Source organism: Camellia sinensis, chromosome 6 (assembly GCF_055761805.1).
Source record: "Camellia sinensis isolate YWXY chromosome 6, ASM5576180v1, whole genome shotgun sequence".
Taxonomy (NCBI): Eukaryota; Viridiplantae; Streptophyta; class Magnoliopsida; order Ericales; family Theaceae; genus Camellia; species Camellia sinensis.
Window position 1 is genome coordinate 50,518,314 of NC_138966.1, and position 25,934 is coordinate 50,544,247.

Here is a 25,934-nt window from a genome sequence, read left to right on the forward strand (position 1 = left end):
CATCTTAGTCATACATAAATTCTAAAATTAAATTCTATAATTGTTTAGATTTTGTATCTTCATACATAACACAATTTGCCAATTGCAAAAGCAAAGTTATGCTGTAATCTATTGATTAAAGTACATTTATTTTTGAATTTAATATAATTTTTTTTAATGTTTATATAAAAAACAAAAAGAATACTAATATTTTAATGTATCTTATATATTGCTTGCAGGATTTGTAATTTTCACTCTCATGTCAATGCTAAATTGAGATGTTTTATGAATTCATAATGTATATATATATATATATTTTTTTTGGTGGTGAAAATTAAGAAATATTATATATTTTTTTTAAAGATTTGTGTATATTATATTTTACATATTTTATTTGAAATATATACCAAATAAATATTATATTGCATATAATTAAAAATATTTAACTTGCATTACATTACACTTATAATACATATATAATTATTATAAAAAATAATAAAAAAAAATAATATAATTTTTTACTAAATTTGCACACGCCTCGATTGGAAAATTATTTAATAGTTCATACTCCCAATCAATAATTAATTATTTAGCTCCATATTATTCCTCATTTCCAATATAAATCATTAAGTCTGCAGCAATAATTCATCCCACTAAAAATATTACCACTAATAGCACTAATGCATTAAAAAAAAAAAAATACAACTCCAAAACCAAAACAACAATGATTCATCCCACTAAAAATATCACCACTAATAGTACTAATGCATTAAAAAAGTAAAAAAAAAAAAAAAAAAAACACAACTCCAACACCAAAACATCACATCATTAATGACGGGACCCACTGCCACCTAATTAGTGGAAACATTAATTAGTGCTCCCAAACATTTTTCAAATCAAAATATCACATCATTAATAACAGGACCCACTGCCACCTAATTAGTGGGAGCACTAACGCATTTTTCTTAATTCTGCTATCTCTTCGCCAATCAAACTACCGCGTGTGGCCCATATTCGGAAAATACTGAAATAATCCTCAGCCGCTAGCATATATATAATTCACTGACAGTTAAGAGACAACACTACCTACCTTCTTCCACCTCAAAGACGAGTCGTATTCTGAGATTTCAAGGACCCCCCAATAGTCCTCTTTCTTCTTCTGATACTCTTTCGAATCAGAACGGCTCATACAGATATAGAAATTGTTCTCTCTCTCTCTCTCATATATACTTCTTGTATTTATTTGAAATGCGGGGAAGCCTGCGATTTTTCTCGGTGGTGGAGCCGATTGGAAAATCGCCGGCGATTTGATGGAATTGTTGTTGTTGCTGAACACATTGTTTGATGGAGTTAAAGATTCTGTGTGGTCGATGTGTTGTTTCTCCGAAATCCAGGTTGTTTCGAACCAATCTTCGATTCGCCGTTGTTGTTTTTGAGGTTAGCTCTCATGGCCTTTAATTTCTCTACACAGTAATTATTGCTGTTACAGATGTAGATTTAGGGTTTTGGTTTCAGTTTCTTTCTTTTTCTTTTTTACCCACATGCTGGGAGAATAAATTTGAAACGTAGAGTTGTATGTTCCGTTCGGTTGCTTAGAAACTGCAAGAAATAAGAAAGGAAAACGTTGTAGTCTGAAGACTGGCGCTCTAACCCTCACCTAACAGTTATCAGTTTTCCGAAATTTCCATATTCGTGTTTTTTGTTCTTTCCCATTATTCACCGTGTGATTTAGGGTTTAGATGTCGGAGCAATTGATTTCAGAAATCGGGAAGTTGTTGTGGACAATATATGTATGCTTGAAGTTGTTTATTTTTGTTATTTCTTTTTCTTGTTTGATCTTGTCTTTCCTTTTCCATTGAGTATTTTCCTGTCTTTATTTTTGGTATTCATTAATGCTATTGTTCATAAATTAATTAAGGAAGCATCTGTGGCAGAAAGTTTACTCCTTTTTTGTTTTTCTGGTCAAATTTTTTTATCAAGCTTTGTATATATGAATGTATTTGTATGTTATGTGTATGCCTTCCCCATGGATTTGAGCCAAAGGATTGGTTCAACCAAGAATTAGTTAATTGATTTGTGTATATCGATTTGATATATTTCTTTTTTACGTTAATTTTGTCTGCCTCCATTCTAGATTGTATCGATATTGGTATGGCTGGAAGCTGTTTATTCAAAACCTCAAGAACACCAATTGAGGCAAGGCAAGGAAAATGGTGGCGAGAACATTATATCACATTCCTGCATTCACGATGAGATACTTGAACGAAGGAGGCGACCAGGTCGCAAGGTGTATTATGTTAGCCCACAGGTTTATGGGGGTTTTGGTATGTCAAAACCCATTCATCGGAAGGGAAGGGCATTGCTTGGACTTTCCGAAATTCCAGAGCAACAAAATGGAGATAAGCAACCTATTAGAATTTATTTAAATTATGATGCTGTTGGTCTCTCACCAGATAGAGACTGTCAAAATGTTGGGGAAATAGTTAAGGCAAGCATAATGCATGTAAAAATTCTGGCTTGTCATGAGTTGTGGATGTGGAGCAAACGTTGATGTTTTGCCTTCTATTTTTCATTAATCAGCTTGGTGAGCCCCTTCTGAATCCTGGTCGCGGTGTTCCATGTTGCAATCCTCATGTTGATCCTCCAATTTTGGGTGACTGCTGGTATAACTGCACTTTGGATGATATATCTGGGGCTGACAAAAGACATCGCCTTCGAAAGGTAATACTTTTGTTTCAATTTTTATTTTATTTTAACTGGTCGTCTTTATTTCTTGACAATATTACACTCAAATTAATACACACAAATATAACATCTACATAGTATGTTGGTTTTTATCGATCTTAAGAAAGTATAGGGTAGAGTGCCTCGGGATATACTCTGATGGGTGCTAGAGAAGAAAGTGGTGACAAAAGATTACATTGATGTGATTAGGGATATGTATAAAGGTGTGGTGATCACTACTAAATTGCCTGCTGGAGAGATGAGTGAATTTTTAATTACTGTAGGGTTACACTAGGAATAGACTTTAAGTCCTTATCTTTTAGCTTTAGTTATGAATGAGTTGATGCGCAATATTCAGGATGATGTGCCATGGTGTATGATTTTTGCAGATGATATCGTATTAATGGATGAGACTAGAGAAGGAGTTAACACTAAGTTGGAGATTTGAAGAAAAATACTTGAATCTAAAGGATTCAGGAGAAGTAGAACTAAGATAGAATATATGAAGTGCAGTTTTAGTAACAGTCACAACGAAAGCAGAGGAAATGTGAAGATTGAGAACCAATAACTACTTAAGAGTGGAAATTTTTGTTATTTAGGATCGATTATCACAACGATTGGGGAGATTGGAGCGGATGTGATCTATAAAATTAAGGCGGAGTGGCTTAAGTGGAGTAGGGCGTCTAGAGTATTGTGCAAAAACCGAATACCCACTAGGCTAAAAGAGAAGTTCTATAAAACGGCTATTAGACCAGCGATGTTGTATGGGACGAAATGTTAGACAACTAAGAAATAACATGTAGATGAGATGAGTATTACTGAGATAATGATGTTAGAGTGGATGTGTGGTAAGACTAGAAAAAATAGAGTTAGGAATGAGTAATTCGAGAATGGGTAGGAGTTGTACTTATAGAAGATAAGTTAAGAGAGAATAAATTGAGATGGTTTTGGTCATATACAACGGAGACCAACAGAAGTAGTGAAGAGCAGTTTTATTAAAGGCTCAAGGCACACGAAGGCACTGAAGGTTTCTCGAGGCCTAGAAACTTGCATTATATTTGTCTTCTTTATGATCAAACGAACTTGCAATGCATTCTTTTGCCCTGTACATTGCCTTATAAATGTATCACAAGGGAGCTTTCTTCTCAGTATCAACTAATTTAAGCACTTTAACAAGAGGACCCGAGACCTTAAGGGCAAACACAACATTATTCCAAAATGAAGGCATCAACAAAGTTTGTGTCATTTTTTTACCCTGTGGCTTCTTTGCCCATTTGCTTGAGGTCTAGTTTTCGAAGGTGACCATTTATCTCAAATTGTTTTTATGTTGATGCATCCTAGACAAAGTCAGAACGGCGGTTGCAAATCTAGTTTTTGCAGGCTTGATCAAATTCTTGAGATTTTTATAGCACCTCATCATGTTTAGCAAAGTAGGGCGGTTGTAAATGTAGTCATGTACTGCAATGCCCCACTCAAATGTCTTTTTCAATCGGGGTATCTTGAAAATGTCTTCTAACATCAAGTCCAAGCAATGAGCAACACATGGTGTCCAATATAAGTGTTCATACTTAGCTTCTAAAAACCTCCCTATAATGTAACAAAGAATTATTATTTCAAGTTTTTAAATTGTAACTACGAAACAAACTATGAGTAAACAATTTTGAAGTAAGGAAGGAGACAAGATTCTTACCAGCCAACATATTAGCTGCTGCACTATCAGTGATAACTTGCACCACATTCTCTTTTCCAACTTTCTCTACAAATTTGTCTAGTAATTCAAATTGCTTCTGCCCATCCGTTGAATATAGTTTAGCCATCAGCCATTACAGAACACCCGTATTTTGCATAGTCCTCTTTATGATTCTTCATCAAATCTTCAGTATGTTTCACCTCTTTTTTGAGTTGGATAACCCGCACTTCATAGTAAGTTGGTGGCTTCATGCTGGGACCATATTGTCCAATGGCTTCAATCATTGGTCCAAAACTCTTATAATTTACAGCATTAAAAGGGATACTAGCATCATATATCCACCTTGCAAATCTTTGCACTGCCTGAACTCTCATTTCTTTTTTGTAAGGGTTATTCTCATCAATTTGTGTTTGTTTCCCTTTTGCCTGGTCTCTTCGATTTTTTACCACTGATTCAGGATTTGGTGTGAAGAAACATCCATAGGCCCTTTTCTTTTTGGCATTTTTTATTTGAATTTGGATGAACCTTGGCTGCTACTTGTCAACTTACGGCGTTGATTGCCATTGATCTTAACAACATCATCATCTTCATCTTCATCTTCATCTTCATCTTCATCTTTCATGTCCATGTCATCAAAATCTGGCAACATGTTCATTTCTTCTTTTTGCGTCTTCTTTTTTGACATGAACTCTCTAATCTCTTCTTTTACATGAGTTGGACACTTCAACTAAGCAGTGACATTCCTATAATCTCCCGGGAGGTGTTGTTTCATCCGATAAACACCTTCATTCGATACTTTACCACAAAAATTACATTCAAACTTATTTAAGTTATTGGGCTCTATCAAATGGGCATGTTTCCACTCCGGATCTTTTCTATTACTTTCAAATGTCATTTTCTACACAACAAATTTAATAAATGGAAACTAATTTTAGTGTAATGTAATGTGTGATTAATTAATTATTTGTGATTTTTTTTTCGTAACAGAGAGATTCAAAACAGAGACATAATTGTAAAAGAAAAAACAGGCATAGGCAAAAAAAAAAAAAAAAAAAAAAAAAAATAGAGCAAAAAAATACAACAAAGAAACAAAAAAGAAGAAGAAGAAGAAGAACAGCCAGCCAGACCAGCAATGAATAAGCAAGAAAAAAAAAAAAACAGACCAACAGCAGCAACAACACCCAACAAAGAAGAGGAGGAGGAGAAGGAGAAGGAGAAGGGAAAAAAAACCACCCAGCAGCAGCAACGAAGAAGTAGGGAAAAAAAAAAAAAACAGAGACGACAGCACCCAACAAAGAAGAAGAGGGAGGAGAAGGAGAAGGAAAAAAAAACCCAGCAGCACAGCGAATAAGCAGCAAAAAAATAAAATAAAATAAATTGAATCGAAGCAGCACAGCGAAGAAGAAGAAGACGAACCTGAAGACGAAGTTGCAATCCTCAATCAAAGACGAAGTTGCGACGAGCCCAGAGGAAGAGAAGAGACACCACCTCAAGCTTTCTTCGATCGATTTTAGGGCTTTAAGTTGTCAATTGATTTGGGTATTGAGTTGTATGAGTTGTAATCCTATGTGGTTGGACCCTTGCAAACTCATATCAGAGCCATTAGATAAGCATCAGGGAAAAATAAATAAATAAATAAAAGGCTCGCTTAAGCGTTGCCTTGCGCATTTTCACGCCTGATCCAAGGCTAAGCAAGGTGCACAACTCATCCACATCGCCTTGCCTTGGGTCCCTTCAGTCACAGCCTTTGTGCCTTTCGCCTAGGCGCGCACTATAAGGTATTAGGCAATATTAGGGGAAGGGGTAGACCTAGATTGACGTGGACTAGTGTAGTAAATAGAAATATGAATCTTCACTAATGAAATGGCCTTGAATAGAGTCGAGTGAAGAAGAAGGATTCATGCATCCGACCCTATTTGATGGGATTTAAAGCTTGGTTTGGTTTGGTTTTTATGAATAAGGTGCATGCTACTTAAGTAGATGTTTTGGTGCAAACTATTTGTAAGCATTATAGTTGGATATATTTATTTGTTTGTTGGAGCCCATCATTTTATACAATGCTTGTATTTTTTTAGTTTTCAGTTATATCTTGTTCCATGCTACCTCGATTTTTTCTGTGTTGGTCCATGAAGATTGTAGTTCAGATTACCACTATTAGTAAAGAAGATACTTATTTACAGAATTAGCTTAATTCAGGCTCTAGGGCAGACAGCAGACTGGTTCAGAAGAGCATTAGCTGTTGATCCTGTGAAAGGGAACTTGCGGTTGAGTGGATATTCTGCATGTGGACAAGATGGGGGTGTACAACTTCCACGGGAATACGTAGAAGGTATATATGTTTCAACAAATGGCTGTCTACCTTGTCATTTACTACTATGCATCCTAGCAGTTTTGAAGTTATTGACTATTTATTTTTTCTCCTGTTATGGTTAAAAGCAACCTTTCTTATTTGTTTCATTTTCTCTTTTACAGATGGAGTTGCTGATGCAGACTTAGTTCTTCTGGTAACTGCAAGACCTACAACAGGAAACACCCTAGCATGGGCTGTGGCGTGTGAGCGTGATCAATGGGGTCGTGCGATAGCTGGTAATTGCTCATGGAGCAATTCTTCCTTGGACACTATAATTTTAAACTACTAATGACACTGTTCTATATTTAGGACATGTGAATGTTGCTCCTCGCCATTTGACCGCTGAAGCAGAAACCTTACTTTCAGCTACACTCGTACATGAGGTGAGGTGGCTTTTCTTGATGTAAACAATAAACGTATGGAAGTTCTTTTTCTTTGATCAGCAAGTTTTCACTTTCTCCAGGTTATGCATGTTCTTGGATTTGATCCCCATGCTTTTGCTCATTTTCGGGATGAGAGGAAAAGAAGGCGTAACCAGGTAAATACTATTCCGTTGTCGCATGAGGTCCTTCATCTGAACAATGATATAAGTAATCTTCAGATAGTAGTACCTATGGTCTCTTTTACAATTTTATGAAAATGCAATCTCTACACCAGTTAATCCCTGGCTAAATGCTGGGTTTTTGGATTTGCTTGGATTGAGAAGTTCTCTGTATATGCACCTTCAAGCATACAATGTTGTAGATAATTTATAGATTTATGATTTAAAAGTCCTATTTGATTTTCTTTAGTACTTCCACAAAAAAAATCATTGAAGGCCAATAAGTTCACATCTCTTTAATGGAATTGTGAAATTTCGTCTTACCTCATTTAGCATCCATTTGTATGCGCTATTTAAATATGCCATCAATATGAACCCTACCTGCAGATGTGCCAACCCTGCAGCATCCTTGATCTTGAATTAATGTGTGTTTTCAGAATATAACCATTTTCCAAACATATTGAGCAGCTACTCCATCCAGCTTTTTGGAACTGTGCTTTGTGGTCAGCACCATCTAGATGGATTGGTTCATAGAAGATTATAAAATTGAAAAAGAAAAAGTATTGCATGTGTTAAAGCATCCAAGTCAAAACCAATTGGTAAATGAGTGTAGTAGCCCCTGGAGTATATGGACCAAACTTGGGTGGCTTGTGAAGGATATGTTGGACAAGTATAACACAATGACTCATTTATTTTCTGGTCATTTTTAATCAATGGAACCTATGTCAGTTTGCAAATACTTTGTGGTCAAAATGTCTTTCGTTTATTCAAGTTTATTGTCACACACACACACACATATATATATATATATTTTTGATAAATTTTATTGTCACACGCATGGTATCTTATTTATTCTATACTATTTTGTAACCCAATTTACTTGTTATTTGCATTTTTAGGTTACCGAGCAAGTCATAGATGAAAAGCTTGGACGGATGGTTACACGTGTTGTGCTTCCCCGTGTTGTTATGCATTCACGCTGTCATTATGGGGTACTTGATTACTTCTTGATTTTATTGATACTTTTTGCTTACAATTAATGTTTGTGAGGGTATGTGTTTTGCCTAAACTTATCTTGATATTTGTGACCTTGAATTCCTGTAAAGCAAAGATTCCAGGGAAACGACCAACATTTTGATGAGTGTTTATTGACAGGCATTCTCTGAGAATTTCACTGGTTTGGAGCTAGAAGATGGAGGTGGGCGTGGTACATCAGGTTGTTTTTCCTTATCCTTTTGTTTTAGTTCTCAAGTGGGTATTTGGTGTTATTTTGTTGATTCATTTCAGCCCGTCAGTATTTGTATTAGCTTGTCATTTCTAAACCATTATGCAATGCTTAGTAAAATATTGGTAGAAGTGATTGGTTAGTTGGTGTGCAGGTAATATGTGGAAAAAGGAATATCTTAAAATTTATATGCAAAAATAGTTTGTAAACACAAAGTACTTGTATATTTTGCATGACTTCGATGCAAAGGACATTGGAGCATCCACTGTCAATGCTGCTGGTAAAGTAGTGCACTTCGGCAGTTCTACAAATAATATGTGGTTGACAATTTGCTTCAGGATCCCACTGGGAGAAAAGGCTTCTGATGAATGAGATCATGACAGGCTCAGTGGATACACGATCAGTGGTTTCAAAAATGACATTGGCCTTATTAGAGGATAGTGGATGGTATCAGGCTAATTATAGCATGGCCGGCCATCTTGACTGGGGCCGCAACCAAGGAGCTGAATTTGTTACCTTCCCTTGCAATCTTTGGAAGGGGGCATACCATTGCAACATGACACAGTTATCTGGGTGCACATATAACAGGGAGGCAGAGGGTTACTGTCCGATCGTAAATTATAGCGGAGACCTTCCTCAGTGGGCTCGTTATTTTCCACAGGCTAACAAAGGTTTGTTTTTGAGCTTTGTTTTTCACCTTAAATTTGTGTATTTGTTTTGCCCCTCATTTCTGCATTTGCATTTATTCATTTTCATTCTATTGATCCCATTATATCATGTGTTTGAAACATTCATGTGCAGCTATATCGAAGACTAAAACTTCGATTCACCTATTTTGGAATATTTAGCAAATTGTTATTGTTGCTCAATATTGACCTACCAAGCATAAATTAATTGGATAGTAGAATCTTGCTAACCTAGGATTGCCTCTGATATAAATCCCTTCCTCTAGACACAATTGTTGATTTTGGTCCTGATCTGTGTTACCAAAAACCCTTGATACCCTAGTGAATTACGTTTTGGAATACACATTCTGAAACATGGTACACTTTCGTTCCAAAATGGTAAATTTGGCGATCCAAAGCAATCCCAAAAGTTTGTTCCAATATATTTCCTAAAGGTTTCCTTAAGAGTAAAAAAATCAAATACAATGAACTAAAATCTAAGGTGAGTGAAATTTTAACGTGACAAAATATAAACAGGGAGTCATAATGTTCATAAAACTGTGTAGGCATATATTAATTTGGAAAAAAATCTACCTTTGTTGGATGTCTAATTGTTAAAAAAATTTCTCTATTCTAAATTACCTTAAATTCTTATTGTGTAAACTATGTAAGCCTATCACTATCATACTACAATTTAGAGCATGTGGCGTATTATGCTCCCATTCCCGTTTCCCGTTCCCGTTCCATGTATTAGAACGATCCATATTCCAGGTAACATAGGTCCTGACTTGTTGGAAATATTAAAACTTGAGGGAGGCTTTTGCTGACCAATTTCCTATGTTTAGTGAAATTGCTAACAAACTCTATTTGATAGGGGAAGTTTACTTCTAATATGGGATCTCTTTTGAATATATTAGTGAACCATTTAGGACACTTTTGGAAAATGTTTTGGAATGAAATTTTGAAGAAACTACTTGGAAACTTAATGGAATTTTTATGGATTAGTTTTGAGAGATTTGTAGTAAATATAAATGAATGGGCTTCAAAAAATATGTAAAAATGTCCAAGGAGAGTATTTGAGAAATTCCAATAAGCCTCATAGATCTAAAAAATTTAATAAAATAAAACTATAAGACTCAATGAAATTTAGTAAAGTTTAGGGTTGGTTTGGGTTGTTCTAAAAAAGTGTACTTTTTGACTTATTGGCTTATTTGGGTTGGGTTTGGATTGGGTTTGATGTGATGTGTTAGAGAGGTGATGTGATTTAAATAAGATGATGTGACTTAAATAGGATAGTGACTTTTTGACTTTTTGTATTATTTAGGTTACGCCAAACTTAGCCTTAATTTAACTTGTCACTTGCCATGCTAGCATTCAAGTAAGATTTGTACTACTAACTTAATTGGTTGGTTGTAATTAACTACTAGTTAATTTCTTAAATTTTCACATGTTGGTCTCGTCATCTTTCTGTAAGGGTGGGCAATGGGAAACTTGTTCAATTTTGGGAGGATGTTTGGATGGGTCAATCTTCTGTTGCTGCTGATTTCTCACATCTATATAGAGTGACTTGATCTCATAATTCTTCAATTGCTTCCATGGCTTGTTCACTTTTGACTCCAATTTAGAAATCTTAATGATAGAGAGGCTTCACAGTTGACTTCTTTATTATTCAAAATTGATTATTTTTCTTTATCTCCTCTTTTGGAGGACAAGAGGGTTTGGACACTTCATTTGTCCAGGATATTTTCTTGTAAGTCTTTTTTTTTATTACATCAGTGATAATCCTTATGTTCCTTAGTTTCCTTTTTGCAAAAAAGTTTGGAAGGCTTGTGCTCCCTTAAAGGTAAAGGTGTTCATGTGGGCCTTGGTTCATGGTAGGGGTGCAACTCAAGTGGGTTTGGTTGGTTGTCCAAGCCCGCCTAGGCCCGAATTGTAATCCGAGATTGCATGTCCAAACCCGACCTGAGTTAAACCCGAATTGTAAATAAATTTCAGTTTTTTTTTTTTTTCCTAGCTACATTATTAAATTATTAAAATTTGACTCTATTTACATTTTTTTTATATAGAAAATCATTAATACCATCAAAACAAATAATTTATATAATGTAAGAGAGATGTTGCTATAGTAGTTTTGACAATTTATGAGTGAAAATAAGGAAAAAGTAAGATTTTATGTTATTTGTATATATAATATATATTCAATATGATTTAATAATTTAAATTACTTTAATATCATGTAATGACTAATAATTTATATATATTTAATATTTTTATATATCTATATATGTATAATTCGGATTTCAAGTTGTTCGGGTTGTTTGAAATCTTTGCTCAAGCCCGTCCAAATTTGATTCGTGTTTCTGAATTTTTGCCCAAGCTCGTACCAAATTTAAAAATATCTTGTTGAAGCTCGAAAAAAATTCGGACTGGGTTCGGGTTGCTCGGGTTGAGCCCGCCCAAGTTGCACCCCTAATTCATGGAGGCATTTTGACAAATGATACATTGCAGAAACGGAGACCTAATAAATGTGTTTGGTTTGAGTTTTTTGAATTAAGTTTTTTGAAAACTGAGTTTTTTGGTTTTCGTGTTTTTTTTTTTTTTGTTTTTAGTGAATATTTTTAAAATTTTTAACATTTTTTTTTATTTTTTAGATGCACCTTACTTAGATGTATCTAAAAAGTAAAAAAATTGTGAAAAAATATTTTTAAAAATTAATAAATACATAAAAATACAAAAAATGTACTGAATTCTCGTATTTTTTTTTGTATTTTTGGTATTTAGTGAATTTTTAAAAGGTTTTTTTCAATTTATTTTTACTTTTTAGGTATATTTATGTTAGCTATGTCTAAAAATTAAAAAATTGCTCAAAATATTAAAAAATTCAGTTAAAACAAAAAAACACGAAAAATAAGAAAGTAGAATTTTCTGAAAAGTATTTTTGAAAAGTGGTAACCAAGCATAGTGAATCGTTTTCTAAATCTTCAGTGGTGCATTCTGTGTTGTAAGAATGGGGGAATTTGTGGATTATTTATTCTTGCATTGTCCAATCGCTTTGAATTTATGGCATAGATTGTTTTCTTTGGGGAATGTTATGTGGGTAGCCCCAAAAGGGAGTGTCCATATGCTCCTAGTTGATTTTTGCATATTTGGAGGATCAAAGAGAGCCAAAATGCTATGGTCTTGTGCCGTCTGCGCAACTTTTTGGGTTCTATGGATGGAGACAAATGTGAGGTTGTTTGAAGATTAGTTCCGAGAGGTGGGCTGTTTATGGGATAATGTTCGTCACTTAACTTCTTTTTGGGTGTCGGGGAGCTCTTTATTTAAGGGAGTTCCACTCTTTTTGTGAGCTAGGGATTGGTTGGCGGTGTGTGATATGTAGGCTTTTGCTCATGATTAGCTTGTTAGGGTTTCATTTTTTATATTCTCATTGTCCTTTTGTAAGAGGATGCCTCATCCTCGCTTCCTTTTTTTATTAATAATAAAAAAAAAAAGTAATTAACTACTAGTTATTATAGAAATTTAGAGTGAAATATGTTATGTTAAGATGAGTTTACTAAATTGGTTGGTTGCAACTTCATTGATTTTTTTAATGAAGGTCGCTTGCTTATTTATCAAAAAAAAAAATTGATTTTTTTTTTTTTTTCTAGTCATTTACGCCTAGTAAATGCAACAAAGATCTTCAAAGTATTTCTAAAGAATATTTGAAACTCAAGATTTGTACTTGGTTTATAATTTAAATCTTGATAGTTCTGTAATATGGAAGTGTTTCTAATTTATTTTCTATGTGCTTCCTATTCCATATATACTTTGAATCTTAATCACTTTGTTTGGTTTTTGAGTTTTCAAAAATAGTTTTCTGAGTTTTTAATTTGTATTTTTGTATTTTTAATATTTTTTAAAAATATTTTAATCAATTTTTTTTTTTTAAATTTTTTTAGATTCACTTAATCTTAATAAATTTAAAAACTAAAAAAATTGTACGAAAATCTTTAAAAAATTCATTGAATACAACAAAATACGAAAATGTATCGAACTTTCGTATATATATATTTTGTATTTTTTGTATTGGTGAATTTTTTTTCACCAATATTATACCTTTTAAGCGTATTTGGATTAGGTGTATCTAAAAATAAAAAATTTGCATAAAATATTTAAAAATTTCACTAAAAAAAATAAAATAAAATAAAAAAAGGAAAAGAAAACTCAATTTTTTGGAACCAAACATGGTGATAGTTCTCTAATATAAAAGTGATAGTTTCTAATCTATAATAATACACAAGATTCGTTTTAGGTACATTTTTTTTTTAACCTTACAATTAAATTAAGCATTCATTGTACTTTATTGATGTATCCACAAATTAAAATGCTGAAGTGGTTTAGTTGTAAGAGTGCCTTTTTGTGCCGGTTTTCTTTATATTTTGCGAAGTTTTTTATAAGATTCTTATTGGGATTCACATTTGATTCTTGATTGTTTCCTCACTTCCCGTTTCTTCTATATTTTTTTTTTCTCTGCTTCTATCATTTTCTGCTTCTGTTTCTAGTTACATAACTATAATCTAACTTCTGATGAGCTCAGATATTGCACTTCTGGCTGCTAATCACTTAAATTTAGGTAGTGATGAATTTATTTATTTATTTTTGTGTGCGAAGTCATATAATTTTTTTTATATGCATGCTAGAAACCATTATAGAAATAGCAGTAGTGGTTTGGGCCTTAATTGTGGCTTGCTATTGACTATCATTCTTGGTGATTGCAGGTGGGCAGTCATCATTAGCTGATTATTGCACTTATTATGTAGCTTATTCTGATGGATCATGTACGGACACAAATAGTGCTCGGGCACCTGACAGAATTTTGGGTGAGGTGAGAGGAAGTAGCTCGAGGTGAGATTTACTAATTGAACCTTGATGGGATTCTCAAATTTGCAATTCACACTGGAATAATTTTTCTTTCATCATGATATAGGTGTATGGCCTCATCATTAGTACGAACTGGGTTTGTAAGGGGTTCTATGATCCAAGGAAATGGTTGTTATCAGCACAGGTGTATAAATAACTCACTAGAGGTATAATTTGAACCTTTAATGTTTGTTTCTGTTACTTGGATGCTTTATTGATTTGATGCATGTGGATTAGGTCGCTTTATTGATTTGATGCATATGGATTAGATCCTGGTAGCAGCATGTTGAGAGGGGGATATGTTGACTGCAAAGAAATTGTAGTTGTTTGACTACAATTTTTAACTTTTTTTCTTCAATGGATGTTAGCTATATTGTCTGTTTTAGGGCAATTATGGTGAACTTATCTGCATATAAATCTTTTACATCAAAATTATACAAATTCTCTGGATTGGTATGAATTTGTAAAAGACAGCGGGTATGTTTGGTTTGCATTTGGGAGATGAGTTTTAGAAAAAAATTTCTAAAAAATTGTTTGGTTTGAGTTTTTTTCAAAAAATTTCCAAAATCACTCTCTCTCTTACACATCAGTCAATCACTTTTTCTCTCTCCTCTCTCCTTCTCAATCACTTTTTCTCTCACACACATCTACTCAAATTCTCCCAAAATATCAAATCATTCCAAACTCCCAAAAAAACAACTCTCCCAAAATATACAACCAAACAAACCAAAAAAATTTCTAAACTCTCTCCCCAAATTTTTTTTCAAAAACAACTCTCCCAAAAACAAACCAAACAAGCCCCGCTATTTTTTGACAATTATCTTTAAATAATGAAAGTTTCTTGAATGATTAGGCTGTGTTTTTGGTCATGTTGTATGACTTAAAGGACTGGCCTTTGAATTGCAAATTTTCCATTTCTGATGTGATATTTCTTCCAATATAACAATGAACGTGTTCTTTTTAGGTTGCTGTGGATGGTATTTGGAAAGTATGTCCTGAAGCTGGTGGAGCAGTTCACTTTCCTGGGTTCAGTGGTATTTTTTTCCTTCCATTTTTCCTGTTATTGCCAAATATCTATCCATGCTTCCCAAATCTCAAGTGTGTGTGTGTTTTTAATTAAACTGTAGGTGAGCTGATTTGCCCAGCTAATCATGAACTATGCAGCATGGACCCAATCCCTGTATCTGGGCAATGTCCCAATTTGTGTCACTACAATGGAGACTGTGTTGATGGAAGCTGCCACTGCTTTCTAGGGTTCCATGGCCATGATTGTAGTAGACGTGAGCTCTTTATGCCTCTTCCTCCATTCTGCAGTCTGTTGAAATTACATGCCCGTGCAATTCTGCCCTTTTAGTTTTCTTTTGAGTTGCTGATGAAGGTTTTATTTGCAGGCTACTGCCCTAGCAATTGTAATGGACATGGCCAGTGCCTTCAAAATGGTGTCTGCGAATGTGAAAATGGATACACTGGCATTGACTGCTCTACAGGTAATGCTATATTTTTAGACCTTTTATTTTTATTTTTTTTTGTTTTTGTAATAAAGTTACATTTGTTAGACACATTTTATTGTTTATGAAAAGATATAACACATAGTCTTCGTTAAATGTAGGCTTCAGATGTTCTATGACCTTTACTGGATGAGCCATATCTCAATAATTACACTAATCACACGGCCTGAAACATACGTTTTTGCTAAACTTGTCCTTTTAGCATGAATTATGCGCTGGTTGACTCAGTAGGGTGACAATTATGTGTGTGCATGAGAAGTTTTGACTATTAGCACGGTTGGCTGGGGAGGGTGACCATTATGCATATGCATTGAGAAGTAGAATCACATTTCAATGCATTGATGAGCACCTCCTCCCTCTACAAACACACAAACATGACAAAACTTATTGCTTTTCTCTGCATAATATTGTGCTTTGGTATGATGTACAGCTGTCTGTGATGAACAATGCAGCCTTCATGGAGGGGTCTGTGATAATGGAGTATGTGAGTTCCGTTGTTCGGACTATGCTGGCTACACATGCCAGAACAGCTCCATGATGGTCTCTAGTCTATCCGTTTGCAAAAATGTGCTAGAGAATGATGGACCTGGACAACATTGTGCACCAAGCGAATCAAGTATATTGCAGCAGCTAGAAGTTGTTGTTGTGATGCCCAACTATAACAGATTGTTCCCAATTGGCACTTCTTGGAGGAGGTTTCCTTTTTTTAAAAGCAGCTACTGTGATGCAGCTGCTAAGCAGCTAGCCTGTTGGGTAAGTTGCTTCATCTTTACATATTAATCACATAAAGCCTCGTTCCAAAAAAAAAAAAAATCCACATGAAGTTGTCTATATCACATGGTCTAGGTTTTTTTTTTGGTCCTCCAGAGCAAATCTACTGGCAGTGTTACACTGTTTGTTAATTTTAAGATGCATATATTCACTTGCTAGTGCCTGAGATTCCCTCTGGTTAGGTTACCTTCTGTTTTTCCACTGAATCAATACGATAGGCAATTTCACAATATTAAAAGTTTTGCCATGGTTCTCTCGAACGTTGTAAAATAAAAACAGGTAAATTACACTGACCTCTCGAGTTTTTGCAAAATTATTTCACCCGTCAGATTTACTCAACTAACAGACTTAATAGAAAACAGGAAATTACCTAATTACCCCTACTATTAAATTTGATTTGCCTAATTACCCCCTTTAATTTATTTTCCTTTTTGTGTGTGTGTGTGTGTGTGTCCATTCATCACTCCTACTTTTCTCTTCGGCCACCACAAAACAGAGACCAACACTGGCACACCTCTTCAGCACCACCTCTGCCCCCTCACCACCACCATAGCTCACCCCTACCAGCACCTACAGAGATCAAACCCCTCGCCACCTTCGTCATTGTCACCATCACAGGGTAGAGACACTAGTGGGCCGTCGTATGTGGATTGGAGGTGAGATGAGAGAAGGCAAGAGAAAGGGAGGTGGAGGGGGTTGGGGAGGTGGTGACGGGTGAGTGGAGAGGGAGGGATGTAGAGGTGGAGGTGGCTGCGGGAGCCTCCGTTGATCCCTTTGTTGAAAGTGGCGTTGATCCTGTTGACTTATTCCATGAATCAATCAAAACAAAAGTTCAATTTGAATCTAAATCTTATTCAATTGACACAACCACAAATTGAAAGAAAGAAGCTATAATGCACCAATTTTTGTATAATCTGATTAAATGAGAATCAAGCCCATATTCATCGTTCAGATAAAATCCAATTATAATACATGTGCGGAAGCCTAAACAATACTCAATATTCAATGATAATCATAATTAAAGTAAATCTCCTTTCCATAGTTTCATTTCATGGAGTTGAGATATACAAAAGTGGTCACATGCATTACACTTGCACATTTACAACTCTTAAAGTCTGAATCTGTATTTGTAGCATGTGATACTATTACAAAATTTCACCAAATTTCAAATAAAATGCCCCAAAGGCTTACATCTTTCAAGGAGTAGAACCTTGATACAAAAAGATGGGTTTCTACCCGTACAATTAAGCTCAAAAGTTATACAAAATGTAACAACAAAAGAGGAGCCTTTGTGCTCACATCACAAGCCTTCAACGAGGCGGAGGAATATCATCGGTACTTGAAAATGGTTTTTCCATTAAGGGATGAGCACCATTGTCTAATAGAAATAATATCAACAATGTACATGAGATTAACACGAGTATGATCATGAATGCAAGTGATGCCATTTCATGATCGAAAAGGTTTTCATTACTCATGAATGTAACTATGCAAGTTTTCCAAAACATCCGAAGTTCTATCAAGTTCAATAAAACAATTGTTAAACCATAAATAATACACTAGAAATCTCTGGGCATGTGTCTGTTAGTAGTCTATACAGAACCACTAAAAATCCACATTCTTGGGCCATTAACCAGAAGGGCAATTGGACACTAGACTCCGTGCGGGTTTTTGGACTTTTAGGAACTCAAGCCAATATAATTCTATTCGCAAACATTTTCTACACATCCCGGATTTGACCACGTTATTTACTTTAATAATTTAACCAAATTCAATTGTTATTATTGTAGTCCTCAGGACATTCTCAAAAGGGTTAAATGATATACTAAGAAGCATAGACACGGATATGGATGCGGATGTGGACACGGACATGGATACGGACACGAGACACGACAATTTCAAAACAAATGGAGACATGGACACGGCGGAGACACGGCAATAAAATATGTTTTCATATATTTTTATTTGCTATCTAAATTAATATTATATCCACAAACAATCAATATTAACAAAAATTAAAATCTATTTTTTTATTATTTTTATTTTTATTTTTCTGGATGATCTATTAAGTATTTTAATCTAAGAGAAAAATAATAAACATTCGACATTCATCAAAAACACTAAATAAAATGGGGGAAAAAACAACTTGGCATGTCCCTAGTGTGTCCCTGGCCTGTCCCATGAAAATAAATTAATTAAATATGGGGACACGCCATGTGGTGTGTCCGCGTATCCTCGAAGTGTCCGTGTGTCCGACACGGATGCGACACTTGTTTTGAAGTGTCGTTGCTTCATAGATGATACACATGGATGAAAGCATGAAAATAACTATGCAATGCATGATTTACAATTGGTTTTCGTTTACCTAAATTCTAAATCATTTTTACGACAATCATGCAATCCTCCACCAATTGTCAAAATAGTTATTACTATCAAAGTATTCCACTAAGGCAATACAAGAGCGTAACTAAATCAACATACATTTCCAAAAGACTTTCATAATTTTCATCATTCCCAATATTCTCAAAATTTTGAATAATTTCAATAAATTCAACAATATCCAAGGTTTCCAAGGAAGTCTAACATGTCTTTCATTTCTCAACATTTTACTCATACAACATTCCTCCCAATTCTCAACATTTTAGGTTTTGAACAACAATTAGGGCTTTCTCAATTTTAATATCAAACTTTGGAATTAGAGCACCATTTATCCATTTGAGAGAAAAATCTCTAATTTTAAAACAAAAAAAAGCAAGCCCTAGTTTTGTACTATATATATATATATCAAAATCCTCAATTTATTCAAAATTCATATCTAACAAAATACCACACAAGTATATTAAAACAAATATACAATGGTAATAGAATCCCTACCTTGAATTAGAGAGAGAGAAGAAAGGTCCCAAAAATCGAATGTGCCTAAATCGCGATTGGCACTAGTCAAAATGAAGCTCCCGATGTGCTCTATATTCTATCTCAAAGGAGCACGGTGACATTCTAATTCTAAGTATGGTGGATCGAAGGTTTTGTAGAGTTTGGGTAAAGATTCTAGAGAGAAAAGAGAGCTTTGAAATAAGAGAGAGAAAGAGAAGTGAGGAGAGAGAGCAAGAAAAGATTTTAATTCAGATTTTTAGTCAATGTGATTGATTGCACTTACAGGAGCTATTGATTGCCCAAATGAGATCGATCGGCTGTTGATCAGAGCGTTGTACTGAAATTTCAACCAAAAGTAATAGGTAGAGTGATTGATCGCACTACCAAGGGTGATCGATTGCCCAAGTGTGATTGATCGTCTTTCGATCGGAGCTCACTGTTTTTTAATGAAGAGTGATCGATCGCTCACCCAGAATTCTGAACAAAAGGGGCTTGAAAACACCTTCAACCAAGCCAAAAACTCAACCAAAAGATAAAGACGAAGAAATGAAACAAATCCCAACAATGGAAAACACCTTGTGCTCCATTAACATGACTGTATCACCTTTTTGTGCTTTGAATATTCCAATCTTTTGCACGCAAAGACCAGTATATGTATCAATTGGAATGGCCTATGAATGTGCAGAGATCTATAGTTCTTAAAACTAGAAATCCCAAGCTGATTATTAGGATACTTATCTGTTTGGCCTTTGGAAAGACTGCTGGATTGTTTGTTGATTAAGCAAACCAACCTCAAGCCTAACTTTTTATCTCAGACCTTGGTGGAGGCTAAAGGTATGCATTTTCTGTTGAATATGACCCTCTCAAAAGTCTAGCTGAATAAACCAGGCAAGTTAGTGCCTGACGGTTACTGTAAACTAACTTGGTTTAAAAACTTCACAGGATATTGTGGTTGTAAATGTGATTGTGTTGGATTTTAATGTTGAAGCAGGCAGTGTGCAATCTTCTTTTAGGATTATGAAGAAATGTGTGCTTGGTTGAACTTATGGAAACCACTCTTATTGGTCTAGTTTGATGTTAAGTTAATTTCTTGCTAATTCTTTTAGCTTATTCCAAGTTTAAAATAACCAAGTTTGAAATGCTTAGGTGCCGTTTGGTAACACTTACGTTTTCAGTTTTCTATTTATATTTACAAAAATTTTAAAAACTTAAATAAAAACTTGTTTGGTAAAATTTTTGATTTATAAATCAATGGTCTCAGTTTATAAATTTGACCAAAAAATGAAAACACAAAAAATGTGTTTCCATTTTGAGTTTTCAGTTTTTTTTTTTTTTACCACCTAACACTGGTCACCACCCGCCACCATTTTCCACCACCACCCACCACCCACCACCACCTGCCACCACCACTCACCACCCACCTGCCACCACCACTCACCACCCACCTGCCACCACCACCCGCCACCCACCCACCGGCCACCACCTACCTGCTACCCACTCGCCACCACCATCCACCCCCCGCCACCACCTGCCACCACCACTCACCACCCACCTGCCACCACCACCCACCACCGGCCACCACCACCCACCCACCGGCCACCACCCACCTGCCACCCCTCGCCACCACCACCACCACCACCACCCACCACCCACCACTACCATCTACCGTCCACCATTACCACCTGCCACCTACTTGCCACCACCACTCACCACTCACCACTCACCACCCACCTGCAACCACTAGCCATGTGCCACCCACCCGTCACCACCACCCACCACCCACCTGCCACCACCACCACCACCACCACCACCACCCACTCGCTACCACCTACCACCCGGCACAGTCACTCACCCACCTACCACCACCATCACCCGCCATCTACCACCCACCTGCCAGCACCACCCACCACCCGCCACCCGCCGCCACCACCCACTCGCTACCACCCACCACCCGCTACCGTCACCCACCCACAAACCACCACCACCCGCCACCTACCCGCCGCCACCTACCCGCCATCCGCTACCCACCTGCCACCACCACCACCACCCGCCACTACCACCCACTCGCTACCACCCACCACCCGCCGCCGTCACCCACCCATCCACCACCACCAGCTACCCACCACCCACCGTCACCACTTTCCACCACCGTCTTCCGCTGCCATTTGCCACCACTTGCCATTTCTCACTCTTTTTTATATTTTTAAATGTTTTTAAACATTTTGTCAATTACCAAACGCGTTTGTAGTTTATGTTTTTTTAAAAATAACAAAAAATAAACAAAAATCAGTTTATAAAATTTTTGTAAATATAAACTGAAAACGTAAACGTTACCAAACAAACCCTTAGTTTTTGGCTTGTATCTACGTTTTTTCATGTTTTTCCAAAATAATGAATGCTTTGTATATGGTGATATAATACATGTCCAAGCGCATCACCTGCATGTTTGTGTAATTGTTGAGCAATAGGCAAAAGAATATTTTGCTTTGTGGTCACTGTATGGGTTGTCATCGAATTTTTAATGATAAATTTATGACAATTTGAATAATTTTTTTTTTTCTTTTCTTTTATAATTTTGATTAATCTTCTTGCTACAGATATCAATTCAAAAATGTGAGGAGGATGGTGACAACAGGCTTCGTGTGTGCCATTCAGCATGCCAGTTGTATAACTTAGCATGTGGAGCATCGCTTGACTGCTCAGACCAAACCCTGTTTAGCAATGAGGATGAGGGTGGAGGTGGTCAGTGCACGGGCTCTAATGAGCTTCCATTGCCATGGTATAACCGCTTGTGGATCAGGTTTTTCAAGTAACAATTCCTGAAGAGGAATTCTGTAAATTGTAGGCAGCTTCAATTTTCCCCTCCGCCCTTTTCGGTTTGTAATTTTTTTTTTCTAATTTTTTATTTTTAAATAGATTTTCTACATAGGAAAATGGCACGCGCATTAGAAGTAGGGTTTTCGTTTTCCCATCCCAAAGGTCATTTTAAAAAAGATTGGGCGGGAACGGTTATTGAGATTGACTTTCACAAATGAAAGTCAGGTGCAGAGAAATTGTGTCTGGAAAATGGGGGGAAAAAAAAGAAAAAGAAGAGTGGTTTGTGGAGATGAGCAAAACAAACGAGGTTATGATTGTTAATGTTTTTGTTCATTCTCGTCATTATTCATATGATATCTTCCACAACTGGTTTTCATTGGGCCCTTGAACTATTAATTTTAAGATTTAATGAAATCAGGTTTGCTTACTGCTCTGAATATATATTAAATTGTTGCTCTGGAAGAGAAATTTCTATTACATGGATCAATGTTAGAACTCTCATGGCATCTTTTTATTTATTTTTTAATATAAAAAGGATGTGAGCAGTTTAATATAAAAAGGATGTTAATGTTTTTGTTCATTCTTGTCATTGTTCATATAATATTTTTATAAGTTTAAGATCTCGTTTGTCAACTATACTTATTAGTCAAAAAGTTAAAAAATTATTAGAAGTTGTCATATTAATCTTTTTATTTTTTTACATACTTTTTCATAAAAAATTTAGAAGTTATTAAAATAATCTGTTTTTAAACGAGACATAAGTAGTTAGTTTTTCTTTTGTTTGAATAAATTTATCACTCAATTACAATCACATCATTATGAAAGGTTTGGCATTCTTAAATTAGCCAAACCAATCCAAAGATTTTAAAATAAATTGGTGATAAATTTAATCTATAGAGGGTGTTAGACATTAGGTTCAATGAATATTTTTTTATTAATAAGAGGTCTACTATTTGTAAAATAATTTGGTGAGAAGTTATTTTTCTTGTTTTAAAGGACATTTCGTTTTTAATTTTACTCTTAATTTATTTGATGATTTTTTATTTTATTTTATATCTATTAACTTTCTTTGATTATCTATGCAAAATTTTCTTACCTGTTAAATTTTTGCCTATTTATTCAAAGAATTTCGTATTTGTTCAAATTTTTTGACTATCTATTCAATTTTTTTCCTTTATCTGTTGAAATTTTTATCCCTGTTGAATTTCACAAAGCTTATTTTCCTTATCTGTTGAATTTCACAAGCTTATTCTTTTTTATATTTGTTTAATTTTTTAATTTTTATCTGTTTAAATTGTGATATAAATAGAGAAGAAATATAGATTGATCTGGTAAAATGTTTTTATTAGTTCATATAATTTACAACAAAAACAATCTGGATCACCAATAATGTCTTTACAATCAACCAATTTCAAAAAAAGAAAAGAAAAAAGAAGAAGAAGCATGAATTGTTTTGTTTTATCTGTTTAAATCTCTCTCTCTCTCTCCTAGTGCAATTTATGTCATCAAAATAAAAAAAAGAAAAAAGAAAAGAAAAGAAAAGAAAGAAGGGAACAAGATAGGGAAAAAAAGAACTATTCAACATCATATATATATATATATATATAAACATATATAGCAATATGGTAATATAGCACTAAGTGTATGGGAAGTAGATATTCTATGCTTCCGTACTCCTTACGTCCAAGTTCGCGTTACTCCGAACAACATTGCAGAACCTGAAAATACAGCGATGGTGAGCTACCTGACGGGTATGTTATCGGAAAATCCCTCCGACGGTCAAGTTAGTACCCTTAGAGAGAAGATAGCTCTGTGTAAGGAAGATCGCAAACCTTTGCATGGAGGCACTGCGGAGTTTATATAGTTTGTGCATGCACTACCTTGATTGTCCTTTCCTAGACACGTGGATATACTATCCTCTCCTCGTCTTACACGTGTGTGCGGTGACACTACTAAACAACATCAACAAAACAGCTAAACGGTATTGATGCATACGGACATCGAGTTTCCTATTTTGCTCTTCAATTGGGCCATGTGGCAATTTTCGCCTAGCTTTCAACAACCTGGTGTGTGGTAGCCCACATCAAGATTAACTTCTACTAACCGACCTAGCTCCGAGATGCCCAACCGGTCATCTACAACTCGGTCAAGCTAGTTGAACTCACCTAAGCCAACCTTGAGCCAGGGCCAACGCAGTTAGCCCGCTTGTAGTTGAGTCACCGATCTCGGCCATTCTCCTGCCCGGCTGAGATCGTAAGCTGCCCCTCAGCCTGGTTAAACCATCACTACCACCTCAACCTTGGACCAAGCTGAATGAATACCTCGGCCCAATGCTGGGCGTTTTTCTATATCGACTGTAAGGCCCAAGACATCGAACTAAATGTTGATTTAGCTCGGCCCACTTGTCCGGTGCAAATCCCCCTCTCACTAAGGTATATACAACTATTATATGGACCATTAAAATAAGACCACTAAAAGCAGCTCTAATGACGTGGCATGTCTAAAAAAAATTGAAATTAAAAGAAAAGAGGAAAAAGACAAAACACAAAGAGAAAAAAGATAATTTAGCCTCCGTTTGGGAAGTGGGTTTGCTTTTTGACTTTTTTGACTATATGAGCCTGGGCTCAAAAGCTTAGTTTGGGAAGGATTTTTGTCTTTTTGGCTCTTTTGATTTTTTTGTGAGAGAAGAGTGTAATGATTATGGAGTTGGATGAGATATTTTGTCTGTTGTCGCTTATGAGCCTATTCTGTCTTTTATGACTCATTGAGCCAAAACAACCCAATGAGCTCTTGCCAAATCAACCCTTAATGCTTTTTTAGTGCTCTTCTTTTAGTGTGCTAAATCATTTTTCAAGGTATATATATCTATCAGATTTGACTTTTCCACTGAAAGTTAGGGTTCAGATCAAACGAAGAAAAGCTGTAGCGAAGGACTTTTATTCAGAGAATGAAGCTGCGATGAAGATGAGTGCGAAGGTCAATAGCAGTAGCGGTGGAGGCAGGGCTGGTGGGGGAGGGGGGCAACATCTTAGGCTAACTCTGGAAAGATGGATCTAGAGAGAAACAATACAAACAAGCATGCAAATAATGTGAAAACCATAGATCTGAGTTCGGATGAAGCATATCTGAGTAAGGCTCTGGTTTGTGGATGATCGACAACCATGATGGTGCTCTGGTTCAATCACCAATCTTAGCTCTGGTTTGCGGCCATTGATGATGAAACCCTAGGGGAGATCGAGTGACACCACGGCAGAGGAATGGGCAACATGGGTGGGATGGATGGTAAGGGATGGACGACGACGATCGGTGGTGACGGCGAGTGTAGTGCAGAGAGAGAGAGAGAGCATAAACTAGAGAGGGAAAGATAAGACAGCTTTTGTGAGGCGTGAGGGTTTGGTTTATGTATGTAGCCGGGGATATTTTGATCATTTTATTTAAATTTATTTTTATGGACAAAGTATAGTCAGGAATATTTTTATCATTTTATTTAAATTTATTTTTATGAACAAAGTATTTGAATGCAATTTCTCACCAAACAAAATTTGAATTTTGACTTTTGAATTGAATGTCCAAGATTTAATAAATTAATATATAATAAAAAAAAATGATATATGAACTCATTTTTTTTATATATATATATATTTTTATCTATTTTAATTTTTAGTCTTGATTAAATAGCAATACTCTAAAAAAAAGTTGTGACAAAAAAATAGCAACTTCTTTCATAAATTTAAAGTCTACTTATATTACATGGTATATCAAAATCACCATATAACATTGAGTTAAAAAATAAATAAAAAAATCAAATGCACTAAACATACTAATCACGAAATAATGATGAGTGTGATGATCACCAATGACCATCATGTGTTATGACCTGGTTGGACAAAA

At 35.4% G+C, this 25,934-nt stretch overlaps 1 protein-coding gene and 1 long non-coding RNA gene across 6 annotated transcripts; both read left to right on the forward strand.

Annotated features, from left to right (window-relative positions):
- Window positions 1–1,017: 1,017 nt before the first annotated feature.
- Window positions 1,018–22,482, forward strand: LOC114315980 (uncharacterized). Of its 5 annotated transcripts, none has more exons than XR_014332334.1 (17): window positions 1,018–1,416; window positions 2,114–2,467; window positions 2,560–2,700; window positions 6,590–6,722; window positions 6,866–6,979; window positions 7,053–7,126; window positions 7,207–7,281; window positions 8,184–8,276; window positions 8,440–8,500; window positions 8,848–9,180; window positions 13,932–14,058; window positions 14,141–14,240; window positions 15,038–15,107; window positions 15,201–15,353; window positions 15,465–15,560; window positions 16,034–16,334; window positions 21,824–22,482. XR_014332334.1 is itself a non-coding variant. In XM_028262611.2 (17 exons), exons 1-17 carry the CDS (start codon window positions 1,324–1,326, stop codon window positions 22,037–22,039), a joined length of 2,556 nt encoding a protein of 851 aa, XP_028118412.2. In that variant the 5' UTR covers window positions 1,018–1,323; the 3' UTR covers window positions 22,040–22,482. The 5 variants fall into 5 exon arrangements, 4 of the variants coding, with proteins under 4 accessions (XP_028118412.2, XP_028118443.2, XP_028118427.2 ...); XM_028262611.2 differs by having other exon boundaries at window positions 16,012–16,334; XM_028262626.2 differs by having other exon boundaries at window positions 1,061–1,416; window positions 6,574–6,722; window positions 16,012–16,334.
- An 884-nt stretch (window positions 22,483–23,366) lies between these two features.
- Window positions 23,367–25,423, forward strand: LOC145792651 (uncharacterized). Its single transcript, XR_014332335.1, has 2 exons — window positions 23,367–24,475; window positions 24,899–25,423. It is a non-coding gene; the product is annotated as an uncharacterized LOC145792651 (long non-coding RNA).
- Window positions 25,424–25,934: the final 511 nt, after the last annotated feature.